We start from the raw sequence: 13562 nt of genomic DNA on the forward strand, positions 1-13562 counted from the left end.
AGAGAGAGAGGGAGACACAATCTGAAGGAGTGGCCTGCTGATTTTAATACTCAACTAAACAACTGCATCTTTGGTTACAAAGACAACGATACTGTTACTTGGGAAAAGAAAATTCCCTAAGCTTTCAAGCTTTCATGCCATGAGATGGCATGCCACGAGCCCAACGGCCGGTCTCACTCGCCCCTTTCTGTGCTAGTTTGCATGGAAAACCCAGGGGGCCTTCTGGTGGGTCTTGCCACCCATCCCTGGCCTCTTCAGGAGAGCCTGGGGGACCACAGTGCCCCGGCCAGAGTCACACTCTGACTTGTATGGCCTGCCACCACTTCACCCTCGGCATGTCTAAAACCAAACTCCTCCCTTCCTTCCACCCCGGCTTCCTCCCTAAACTTCTTACTTCCATTAATGGCTATAGCATTTCCCCAGAAACCTCAGCCTCATCATCAACTTGAACCTACGTTGCTCAAAACAGAAGCTGTTGCTCAGTGTCTCTCTCGTATCTGCGCTTGCCTCTCCACCCCAGAGCTGACACCTCCCCACTTTCACATTTCTGTTCAGATTATTCCCTCTGGCTACAAAGCCCTTCCACCAGCTTCCTACCCTTTACCTATCCTTTAAGACCTCGTGGCCGGGGCGCCTGGGTGGCTTAGTCGGTTAAGCATCCGACTTTCGCTTAGGTCATGATCTCGCAGTTTGTGGGTTCGAGCCCCGCGTCGGGCTCTGTGCTGACTGCCCGCTCAGAGCCTGGAGCCTATTTCTGAGTCTGTGACTCCCTCTCTCTCTGACCCTCCCCTGCTCACGTGGTCTCTCTCTCTCCTAGAAAAAAAAAAAAAAAAAAAAAGACCTCGTGGCCATGCCATCTGCTTCCTGAAGCTTTTTCTGATCCTCTGCAGAACCTCTCACACAATTGTTCTGACACTCAGCATCCGACTCCACTTCCAGAGATGGGAGAGAACTCAGTATTTCATGCATTCTGAATTCTAGAGATTCAACAACATGCAACAAGCACTTGCATGTCAGACGTTTATATAAACCTGAGTTTACGGTTATCTTAGTAGATGCTTACACAACCCCTATAGGAAAGTTCTTAAGCCTATTTCACAGATGAGAAAACTGAGCTCTGGCAGGGGGCTGGGTAGCCCTCCCAAGCACAGTGGCGGGCCAGGAACAGTGTCAGGACGCTGAGCTGGATGCTCATTCCCTCACGCAGGATGTCCTGGCCTCCCATTTTTTTTTCTCCCCAGGCACATATGACAGCCACTAACGCCCACTCACTTACTGTACCAAAGGGTAAATCCTCCACCAGATGCCACCTGTATGTCATTAGCTTGAATCATATGAAAATACTATTTTTGTAGATCGAAAATGGTCAAACATCAACAATTTCATATGGTTCAATGTAACAGGAAAGGATTAATTTCCCCCACTGAAAAACACAAAAGCTACAGATAACTTGATTCTAGCACATAATAATAAAGAAATCAAATATAGAGAAGAACAGAACTCTAGGCTACTCTTTAGTTTTGCAAGATTATGAGAAATGACAAAACAGACTAATGTCACCTGCTCAGTGACAATGGAGGGCTTCTTAGAGGAGGCCTGCCTAATCACTGCTTGTATTATTCCAGAGGAAGTCTAAAAGATCCTAACTCCCTCTTTTACTTTCTTGGGATAATTTCATATAAGCAGATAACATGAATTACAGGACGGAATGAATTAAAACCTTTCTTCTAAACTGTAGTTTACACATGCACACCTTTTGAGCTCTATCTCCATAACCTTGAAATACTTCTTTTCAAAAACTTCCTTTGCATGGAAGTCTCTCTCTGGGATCCCGTGTGGCAAGCAGTGACCTCACAGGGCTCCCTGCCTCCAGCCCCACCCCCACCCTCTGCGGGACACAGAACTCCAACAGCACTAGCACCAGAGGGGTCCTTCCTGTCCTTCTCTCGTTCAATATCCTACAGGAATAAGTCCCAGTTCCTGGCACAGGGATGACCCGGCCCCTCCCCAACCAGGACACATCAGCTCTCTTCCCTCTTCAGCACCACCCGCCTCCTCGTCCCCACAATTTCTGCTCCATTGTTCCTGCCTCCCAGAGCACTTCGTGCTCTCCCCTGCACCTCTGCAGAGCATCTGACCTCTCCGGGGAGATATTCCCCCCACCCCTCACCCCAGGAAGCCAACCAAGCTGTAGGGTATTCTGGTTATAATCACTTAGGTTGGGAGAGCATTTTTACTTGCCTGTTTAGCAAATGAAATATGTGATAATGATATCAAGATACATTATAAACATGTAGACATATTTGTATCCCAAAAAATATTCAGTATTGAGTCTCTTTAACATTTCATTATATTCTGGAGCTGGAGTATTTCATATTCTAACAGTTACTAAGAAGCCTCACAAATTAGGGGCGCCTGGGTGGCTTAGTCAGTTAAGCGTCCGACTTTCGCTTAGGTCATGATCTCGCGGTTCGTGGGTTCGAGCCCCGCGTTGGGCTCTGTGCTGACTGCCAGCTCAGAGCCTGGAGCCTATTTCAGAGTCTGTATCTCCCTCTCTCTCTGACCCTCCCCTGCTCACGCTATCTCTCTCTCTCTCCTAGAAATAAATAAAAATATTAAAAAAAAAAAAAAGAAGAAGCCTTACAAATTAATAAGAGCCAATTAGTATCTAAAATGTCTACTGGCTCCCATGCCCTGTAATACTACTATACGGTGCTATTTTATGCTATCAACGTTAATTACTCTTATGATTAAAATTCACCCATATAAACTCAGTTTGGCTCAACACATATTTATACCCAAGGCAAGTAGCTAGGAACGGTCAGGGCTGGAAAGATCAGCAGGAAAATGAACATGAATATCACTAGAGAAAACCACCACAAGCCGCCTGAGAGCTAGAAGCAATGCCACGGGAACCGCTCTGAGGCCAACAGCACGGCGCCCGAGACGCGCAAAGCTGCACTCCTGAGCCCGCACCTACAAGGGAAGATGAAACACACACGCCTCTTCCTGAAAGCATCGCCGGGCTGACACAGCAGTAAGGTAGCGATGAGGGTGCGCGGAGGCTGGCTTGCACCCTGCACACTTGTGTCTTTGTGGCCCTCCCCCGACCTCCTCCTTGTCCCCGGCTCGCTCCCAGGCACACAGGCCACCACCCATCTACTTTCTGCTACTAGAGGTTGGTCCACACCTCCTAGAGTTTTATGCACAGAGAATCCAGCAGTATGTACTCTGTGGCCTGGCTCCTTTTCAGCACAGTGAGGTCCATCCCTGCTGCCGCGGGTATCAGCGGTTCGCTCCTCATCACTGCTCAGTAAGATCTCACCATACGCACGCGTAGTGTTTTCTGTCCACTCACCTGTTACATTAAGGTGGTTTCCAGATTTTGGTAAATCAAACTGCTATGAACATTCATGTATAAGTCTGTACGAACACTTGCTTTCTTTTCTCTTTGGTAAATACTTAGGAGTGGAATTGCTGATCACATAAAAGATTCATGTTCAAGTTTTAGAAAAACTGTCACACTGTTTTCCAGACTATACCACCTTGTGTCCCCAACGGCAGTGTGTGAGAGTTATGGGCTCTCCACAGTCTCAGCAACGCTTGTTAGGATCGGTCTTTCTAGTTTGAGACACTCTAATGGGTATACAGTGGTATTTCAGTGTGGTTTTAACTTGTATTTTCCTAAAGACTAATGGTGTTGAACATTTATCCACGTGCTTACCTGACATGCATATGTTTTCTTTGGTGAAACATCTATTCAAATCTTTTGCCTCTTCTTATTTGTTATTTATTTTTAAATTTTGGGAGGGGGAGTGTGCGCGCACACAAGTTGGGGAGGGGCAGAGAGACAGGGAGAGAGAGAATCTCAAGACAGGTACCCCTGTTTCTTTTTAAATTGGGTTGTTTATTTTCTAATCGGGTTTTAAGAGTTCTTTACATATTCTGGATACAAGTCCTTTATCAGATACAGGATTTCTAAGTATTTTCTCCCAGACTATGTCTTATTCTTTGGCAATAAGTAATATGGGATCGAGCCCCATGTTGGGCTCTGCTCTGAGAGCACAGAGTCTGCTTGGGATTCTTTTTCTCCCCCCTTACTGCCCGTCTCCCCAATCTCTGTGTCTCTCTCTCAAAAATAAATAAAATAAATAGGAGAGAAATTGGGGCACCTGGGTGGCTCAGTCAGTTAAGTGTCTGACTTAGGCTCAGGTCACGATCTGAGTTTGAGTTTGAGCCCTGCATCGGACTCTGTGCTGACAGCTCAGAGCCTGGAGTCTGCTTCAGATTCTGTGTCTCCCTCTGTCTCTGCCCCTCCCCACTCTTGCTCTCTCTCTCTCTCTCAAAAATAAATAAAACATTAAAAAAATTTTTTAAAGAGAAATTAAGAAAAAAGGAGAATAAAATGAAAGATACAACATATGTCTAATAAGCATTCCAGAAAACAAAAATAATAAGAATGTGGAAGAAGAAATACCTGCCCAGATAATAGAGAATTTTCCAGACACGTTGATGGATGCTAACCCTCAGAATCTGTAAAGTCAACAAATCCCAAAAGAGAAAACTGAAAGAAATCCACAACTCATTTTGCTCACAATGGAGAGCTGTTTAATTCTTTTTTTTTTTTTAATTTTTTTTTTTAATGTTTTATTTATTTCTAGGAGAGAGAGAGAGAGAGACAGCGTGAGCAGGAGAGGGTCAGAGAGAGAAGGAGTCACAGACTCCGAAACAGGCTCCAGGCTCTGAGCTGACAGTCAGCACAGAGCCCGACACGGGGCTCGAACCCACGAACCATGAGATAGTGACCTAAGCGAAAGTCGGACGCTTAACCGACTAAGCCACCCAGGCGCCCCGAGAGCTGTTTAATTCTAATGTCAAGTCCCCCAACCAATACGTGACAGTAAAGGGATTTTGGCATCAAATAATGTAAAACCACAGAAATGAACTAACAGGAGAAGAGACAACAAAAATGGTCGGAACTGAAAAGAGAACAGCCGAGGGGCGCCCAGGTGGCTTAGTCAGTTAAGCGTCTGACTTTCGCTCAGGTCATGATCTCGCGGTTCGTGGATTCGAGCCCCGCGTCGGGCTCTGTGCTGACTGCCAGCTCGGAGCCTGGAGCCTGTTTCAGTCTGTGTCTCCCTCTCTCTCTGACCCTCCCCTGCTCATGCTGTCTCTCTCTCTCTCCTAGAAATAAATAAAACATTAAAAAAAATTTAAAAAAAGAAAAAAAGAAAAGAGAACAGCCGAGAAGTACCCTGGCGGACCTGGGACACACCTCAAGCTAGAAGGGAGGCTGGACAGTCCCACTTAAGTTACAGGATAGTTAAGTCCTGAAAACTGGCAACGTCTCTGGACTCCACAGGTGGAAGTCTACAAGTTCATTCTCTAGATGCTTGAAATGTTACCTCATCTGGAGACACTAGGCACAGGTGAGTCCCAGGTGCCGTATGCCACACAGGGGACCAAGTCACAGAATTAAAAACAAATGCTTCCAGAAATAAATTCACATTTCCGGCCACTTTTGATTTGACAAAGGTGCCAAGACAATTCAATGGGGAAAGAACAGTCTTTTCACCCAATGCTGCAAGGGCAAATAGATATTTACCGGCAAAAGAATAAATCCAGACCCCTACTTCATACACCAGACACATATACCAACTCACAGTGCATCACAGACCCGGACCCAAGGGCTAAAACTACAAGCTCTTATATGAAAGCAGAGGGGGCAGGATCATCAGGCCTCGGCAATGTACAGGACTAAAGCAGGAACTGACTCATGGTTTCGTCTGGTTGGCGGAGAAAACAGGAAAAAGCACCCCCAGGACCCCTCCATGAAACGGCGCTGGACAGAAGCATCTCCACCACAGATTGAAGACCACCCTCCTTATGGGCCTGCTTAAAGGCAAGCCCTGGGTTGCCCTCTGGGAACTCAGATTTGGGGAGGGGTCCCACCATTCCCAGAAGTGACGGGAGGCTCGCTGAACCTAAAACATCCGTGCAGCGAACACGGTTGTGTCACATACTTGCTTCCTACTAGGGGTCTGGAGCTTCCCTATTTGCTACAGAGAGGACGCCCACATGACCAGCTCTCAGCAGGGGCCCGGACACTGGGGCTCTACTGAGCTTCCCTGGTGGACAACGCGTCGCATCTGTTGTCCTAGCTGGTGGCTGGAGGACTGTGCACGTCCCGCGGGGCTGCACTGGGGAAGGACTCTCGGAAGCTGGCGTCTGGTGTCCTCAGACTTCGTCCCACACAAGTCTGTATCCTCTCAGGGCGGGAAATCCCAGCCGTGAGCACAGCTAGATCCTGAGTCCTGTGGGCCCTCCCGGTGAACCCCTGAACCTAGGGGCGGGGCGGGGAGCCCTGACGCAAATACCTTTATAGCATATAGTCAAACCAGATCTCCAAAACTGTTGGACAAGTGTTTTTTTTTTTTTTTTAATAAAGTTTATTTATTTTGACAAAGAGAAAGAGAAAGAGGGAAGGAGGGGCAGAGAGGGAGGGAGAGAATCCCAACCAGGTTCCGTGCTGTCAGTGCAGAGCCTGATGCAGGGCTTGAACTCATGAACCGTGAGATCATGACATGGCCTGGAATCAAGAGCTGGATGCGTAACAGACTGAGCCCCCAGGCGCCCCGGGACAAGTAAGTTCTGAATGCTCACAACAGTGTGTGCACGTAACCCGGAGGTCCCCAGGCGCACTGAGTCAGAAGGCCAGCGATCTGGGCATTTCTTTCTTAGAAGACTTGTTGACCCTTGTGACTTTTGGACAGCGGAAGTCCCCACCTTCTTGCCCTGGCAGCTGCGCGAACCATACCAACTCAGCTTCCTGTCCCTCTCTTTCAACCTACACACCCTCCTCCCTCCGCTGCTGCTTGATGCGCTCCTGGATGCTACAGCCCACAGAGCAGAAGGCTCGGTGCGCCATTACTCTATAGCCAAGGTATGTACCCAAGTTTTGAAGAAAGAGGTTTTTAATATCTTACGAACTTTAAAAATGCTTGTGAAAGTGCTTTGTAGACAATAAGGACTTTACAAACGTAATACATTATTGGGCGTAGCAGGCAGGTATTGCACCATAAAATACAGCAGTGACTCTGATATGATGCTTCCAGCGCCAAGTTACATCTCCTGACAGCTCTCTGCCTTCCTCTAATCAGAAATTCACGTAAAGGGGGTGCCTGGGTGGCTTAGTCGGTTAAGCATCCAACTTTCGCTTAGGTCATGATCTCACGATTCGTGGGTTCGAGCCCCGTGTCGGGCTCTGTGCTGACTGCCAGCTCAGAGCCTGGAGCCTGTTTCAGAGTCTGTCACTCCCTCTCTCTCTGACCCTCCCCTGCTCACGCTGTCTCTCTCTCTTAGAAATAAATAAAACATTAAAAAAAATTAAAAAAAGAAAAAAAGAAACTCCCGTAAAGGCTATAAACACATTTTTAGTTTTGCTGTCAGGTTTCAGTTCTGCTGATCTTGAGATAGAAATATCGTCTCCCCATTAAGAAACAACTTTATCAGGGAAAAGAGCACATGAAAACTCACTTTATAACTGGAATCCTGTCCTTCTGACTCCCTTCCCTGTATCATATGCACACCCTCAACTTCAATACAGAGCACTTAACACTCAATATGTTTATCCTTCCCTGAAGTTCAGGTCATGGGCAATCTTAGAACTCAAGAGAATCTTCGCAATTTAGTTTCACAAGTTCTGAACACTTCTGGCAGCATATGCACGTAGCCCAGACGCTCCCAAACCAGGCAGGGCAACACAGTCACATGGGGAAGTTTCCAGGAGCCCCCCACCACCACCACCACACCCACTGAGCCAAAAATCCTGCCCATGGGATCTGGGCATTTTTTCTTTCTTTCTTTCTTTTTTTAAAAAATTTTTTAATGTTTCATTTATTTCTGAGAGAGAGAGAGAGAGAGAGAGAGACAGTGTGAGCAGGGGAAGGTCAGACAGAGGGGGAGGTATAGAATCTGAAGCAGGCTCCAGGCTCTGAGCTGTCAGCAGAAAAAATATACAATCTAGTATACCATTGGGCCCTGCAGTGAACAATATCTGCAAAATCTAAAATAATAAACACTATTAAATGGTTTTTAAGAGGCTCAGTGAGATAGCAGTACAAATATTACCAACCTTGACAACACAGAAGTACAACCGATGAGCTAGAAGGTAGGCGGGCGGGAAAGGGAAGGAGTAAAAACGGGGAAAGGTGCTAATACCCTCATCTCACAGAGAAAGAGAGAGAAGGGTATCCCCTAAAGTCACAACAGTAGCCCATAAAAAACCAAAAATCACATTTCAGTCATACCAAGTTGGGTAGTAGAGAGGCAAAGTAACTCGCTCGAATTTAGCTCGTTAGAAGGTTCTAAAGCCCACACGTGACTATGGGCCCTCCACACCCCGCACCGTGTGCTCTTTCCCCACGTCTGGTGGTGCAAGCTCTGTGCTAGGACGTAACCCGCCCAAGGTCACACACCTAGTTAGTGGCAGAGCCAGAAAAAGAAGCAAGTTCTCTAGTCTGAAAATTATTTGGAAAAGTCATTACTAAAATTTCCAGAAAGACCACGTTGAAAACCTCTCTCGTCTTCACCGTGCTCTCGCTCACTCACTTCCATCCCCTCATTTCTGCTCACTCTCGCAGCACACAGGACAGGGACTCCCTGCCTCCCGCCAGGCCTGCCCTCCCCACGCTCGGCCATCTGATGAGGGAAGTCCTCTCCGCTGGAGGCAGCGCTGAGGAAGGCTCCATGTGTCTCCATGAAAGCCACTGTGTCTTTCAGAACCTGACAGAAGGACCAAGACATCAACACGGAGCACAGGGCAAAGTGTGCCTGTTCATCTCTTAGAAAGTGAGGCCGCGTGCCCCCAGGGCCCGGGTCACAGTCACACACGGAGGATGCAGCTACATGCGGGCCACACTATTAGAGGTGGGAAGCCACCCAGAGACGCTGAGTAACTTCATGACAAGTTTTGAAATACTCTCTGGAAATGATACTTTCTACCCCCGAAATAATTCTTTAAAAATAAATTGTAACCCAAACCTATTGGTACCTGTAAAAAACAATTTTAAAACTTCAATCTGATTCACTATTACTTACTCCATTTTCCGTGCGCTTTTCTGCGGGCACATTCATTACATTTCTCGGGGCTCTCTGCTCTTGGGTCTGACGGCCACCTAAAGAAACGAGAAGGCCACACTCACTAACAGACACATTAGTACAATGGTTCCCTCCCACCCCTTCACTGGTTTAAGTATTTATTGAACACAAGTATAAATTAGCAGGCTGAACAAGTCAACACCTACAACAGTTGGAAAAATGCTAATATTTATAATTTTCATAATTTTTATGAAGTTATTTACATGAAATTTTTTTCTCTATTTCAGAATCTTAAAAATTGACTTACATCGAAAGATTTCTAACATTTAAAAATGATCAAGACGGGAAGTTTGATGTTATATGTATTTTACAACTAGTTTTTATTAAACATTTTCTAGCAGGGACTAAAACAGAATTGAATATCCACTAATAAAAACACTGATGCACAGAACTGGCCTTCACTGGCAGGCTCCCCACTGGCATGGGGCACCAACACAATTCAGGCAGTCTTCAGAATTCTCCTTGATTCCATAAAAATTCAATGTTTCGGGGCATCTCGGTGGCTCGGTTGGGCATCCAACTTTGGAACTTTGGCTCAGGTCATTATCTCACGGTTCGTGAGTTTGAGTCCCGTGTTGAGCTCTGTGCTGACAGCTCAGAGCCTGGAGACTGCTTCAGATTCTGTGTCTCCCTCTCTCTCTGCCCCTCCCCTGCTTGCATTGTTTCTCTCTTTCACTCTCTCTCAAAAATAAATAAATATTAAAAAAATGTTTCCCCAAAAAAGGTTTCAAATTTAAACTGGAGAAATTGTATGTCCTGTCATATATATATATATATATATATATATTTTTTTTACAAATAGTTTATTGTCAAATTGGTTTCCACATCCTGTCATATTTTTTTAAAATAATTCTTTTTTTTTTTTTTTTTTTTTTTAGAGAGACAGAGAGTGACTAACAGGGGAAGAGGACCAGGGCGAGAGATAGACAGAGAGAGAGAGAATATCCCAAACAGGCTCTAGCAGGCTCCACGCTCAGCATAGAGGCCAACACGGGGCTCAATCCCACGACCCTGGGATCTTGACCTGAGCTGAAATCAAGAGTCAGGCACTGAACCCACTGAGCCACCCAAGTGCCCCTGCCCTGTTGAATCTTTGTTTTTTAAACAAAATGAAGCTTGCTGCACAATCATGCACCTGGTGACTCTGAAGCCGCAAAGACCAAGGTCGTTGATGTGTCCAGTGCCTGCCCCAGCCCACTCTTCTTGCACTCCATCCTCCGACTAGAGAATTACTACACCCCAGAGCCTGCCTTAGTACTTAAAATCCGTGACTTCAAAGGCACATAAACCTCATGTTTAAAAAAGGAAAACATTTTTTGATTTTTTGCTGTATTTCCTTCCTATTATTTTGAAAAATTTAAAGACAAATGCTATAATGGAAGTATGGCTTGCTTCACCTTAAAACATGCATCCTCCCAGACAGTGATACTGTCCCCAAGGGGGCAAAGATTGGTTCTTAGGGAAACAGAAATCTCTTACTCTTTCTACGTATACGGCAGAGATATAAAGTACATAAATATATAGCACTTCTGATGGGGAAAGATGTTGGCAAGTAATAGAATATCTGTTCTAAACAACAGACTATCAAGAAGTTAGAATACTATAAAACACACATTAAAATTATAAGATAAGTGCCTTTGATGGTAAAGAAACCTGATGACCTTGCAATTTATTTATTTTTATATTTTTAATTTTTTTATGTTTGTTTATTTTTGAGAGAGGGAGACTGAGTGTGAGCGGGGGAGGGGCAGAGAGACACACACAGATCCCAAGCAGGCTCTTGGGTCCAAGTTGTCAGCACAGAGCCAGATGTGGGGCTCGAACCCATGAACCACGAGATCATGACCTGAGCTGAAGTTGGACGCTTAACTGACCAAGGCCCTCAGGCGCCCCGACCTTGCAATTTAGAGTCAGAAAATAATGAATGGTAAGAGCCAATACTTAGCGAGCACTTCACCAGTACCCCTCGCTAACCCCATCACAACCCTACACACCCTGCAGATGAGGAGACAGGGGCAAAGGATGGGAAGTCACTTGCCCAAGATCCATGCTAAGTAAGCAGCCTCGCTCCCAACTCTGGTGCACCGGCTCCTGGAGTCTAGTTTATGCCCCGCATACGGCCTTCATCAACTTCCTTTCCATTCCAAGCTTGTTCCCCCAAGTGTACAAGGTGATGAGGAGTGGACATCCTCTACACTCTCCTCTAGCTTCCAGAGAATCCTTAGCATTTTGGTGACGGAGGTCTTTTACTTCTTGTTATGCATTTTGTAGTTCTACACAGTAAACACTCAAATGTAATCCCTTTGTTTAAATGTTTATTTTTGAAAGAGAGAGAGAGGGAGCATGCACGTGCGCACAGGGGAGGGACAGAGAGTCAGGGAGAGAGAGAATCCCAACCAAGCTCCATGCTGACATGGGGCTCAAACCCACAAACTGGGAGATCAAGACCTGAGCCAAAATCAAGAGTCAGACACTTAACCACAAATGTTAATCCCTTTTAAGTAGTATCAGTGGGTGACAACTGCCTTGTGCTCAGCTCTGTGGGAAGCAAGAGGAAACATGAGCCTTGGATCCTCAGCTCTGGCTGCTTAGAGTCTAAACTGGAGGAGCAGCTCCATGAACACGAACAAAACAGGGAACAAAGAGCCCTGTTTTACCTGCGTCTCTGTCCCTGGGTTCTGAGAGAGGCGCAGGACACCGAAGCACAGGCAGAGGGGAGAGCATACGGCGGGAGGGGGGAGGGGGGAGGGGGGAGGGGGAGGGCCCTGTAAGTTGGGGCCACAGAATGAAGATGTAAGAAAGGATGTGGCTGAAATGGAGAAAGGCGGCGCAGGGAGGCTGAGGAGACAGGGAGGGTCCTACCACAAATGCCACCTAAGCCAAGCTGAGGCGTGTCAAGTAGGGAGGCAGGGACTTTGTTGGAAGTTCTGAAAAGCCATGGAAGCTGTGATGAACTTGGTTCTTCAGTCCTGACCAACGGCCCCAGGCGGCCTGGGCTGGCATGTGAATCCCCCGTCACCGCGCCTTCCGGGGAGTCTCCTCGTCCTGGCCTCCCGCTCCCCTCCACGTGCCGCTCACCCCTCAGGGTCCCCCGCCTGCCTTTTCTAAATGCCCTGCTCCGTGCTGACGGCAGTCTCCTTTAGGCCGTGCAGCTCAGCATCCTCCCCTCCCCGTCAGTCTGGGGTACCTGAAAGGCCAGCAGGCTGAGCAGCACTGTGGGGGGGGGGGGTGATGAAGGTCCCCTCGAAGGTCAGCATTGTCACCTCCTCATGACTGAACAGTTCTCTCAAGTATCCCTGACACTTCTGAACTCACGAGGTAAGAACAGAATAAGGCCTAACTCCCCCTCCCCCAAACATACCCAGGACATTAACGCTTACGTACACACGCTGTGTATACATAAAAGTACGTAAAAGTAAAATAGAAAACCTTTAAGTGTGGCCATGTACAAGAGGGGTACACGTATTTGGAAAGCTCGGGAAGGGAGCTAAAATAAACTCCTGGCACTAGAAGAGCACGTCAGCTGACAGCCAGTCTAGCCCCCTTCTCGGGGGGCTTCTGTGCAGAGAGGCAGGCCCTTGTCTAAGGTAAAAGTGGATGAAGAGCTGGGCCTGGAGCCCTGGTCTGCTTACTCCAGCTGACCAGCAGCAGACGGACTAAAGCCCAGAAGTAGTGGTGCACTGTAAAACCAGCACTGGCACTACACTTACAGCTATGGAAACATGATTTTAAAGCAGCTAGTAGCTCACCCTAGGAGCAAAATGTCCTTTCTGATGAAATACAAATAAAAGGGGATAATCTGCAATAAAGGAATATTCTTTTTACAAAAGGATGTCCCTTCACTGTTTTAAATATCAAAAGTAATCCACAATCACGGCTGAATAACAAGTTAAGGATCTCTTAAGTGCAGTATATATGCTTTTAAAAGAGATTTTCAGGGCGCTTGGGTGACTCAGTCGGTTAAGTGTCCAACTTTGGCTCAGGTCATGATCTCACAATTCATGGGTTCACGCCCCACGTCGGGCTCTGTGCTGACAGCGCAGAGCCTGGAGCCTGCTTCAGATTTTATGTCTCCTTCTCTCTCTGCCCCATCCCCGCTCACGCTCTGTCTCTCTCAAAAATAAATAAATGCAAAAAAAAATTTTTTTAAGAGATGCTCTTATTTTGTTTAAATTCTAATTCAAAAATAGGTAGCATATTCCCATGGTTCAAAATTCAAAAGGAATGAACAGGTACATGATGAACACTCTGCCCTCCCCCCCATCCTGCAGCTGTCCCCCGGGGCCAGCCACGTTGCATGTCTTACTCTGCTTCCAGAGACACTTCACCCAGCGGTGAGCCAAGACAGGGGTACAGTATGATGCTCCGTCCCTGCCGCATGGGAGGCAGCACGATGTGCGTGC

At 46.8% G+C, this 13562-nt stretch overlaps 1 protein-coding gene across 3 annotated transcripts in view; it reads right to left on the minus strand.

Moving 5' to 3' along the window:
* PPP1R13B (protein phosphatase 1 regulatory subunit 13B) overlaps positions 1-13562 on the minus strand; it is a 91792-nt gene that overhangs the window by 30155 nt on the left and 48075 nt on the right. For all 3 annotated transcript variants that reach the window (XM_039255829.1, XM_039255828.1, XM_039255830.1), the window contains exon 4: positions 9100-9176. In XM_039255829.1, the coding sequence (XP_039111760.1) occupies positions 9100-9176 (77 nt within the window). The remainder of the gene's footprint in view (positions 1-9099; positions 9177-13562) is intronic.

The sequence above is a fragment of the Hyaena hyaena genome, unplaced genomic scaffold (assembly GCF_003009895.1).
Source record: "Hyaena hyaena isolate Hyena2069 unplaced genomic scaffold, ASM300989v1 scaffold_546, whole genome shotgun sequence".
NCBI classification, from domain to species: Eukaryota; Metazoa; Chordata; class Mammalia; order Carnivora; family Hyaenidae; genus Hyaena; species Hyaena hyaena.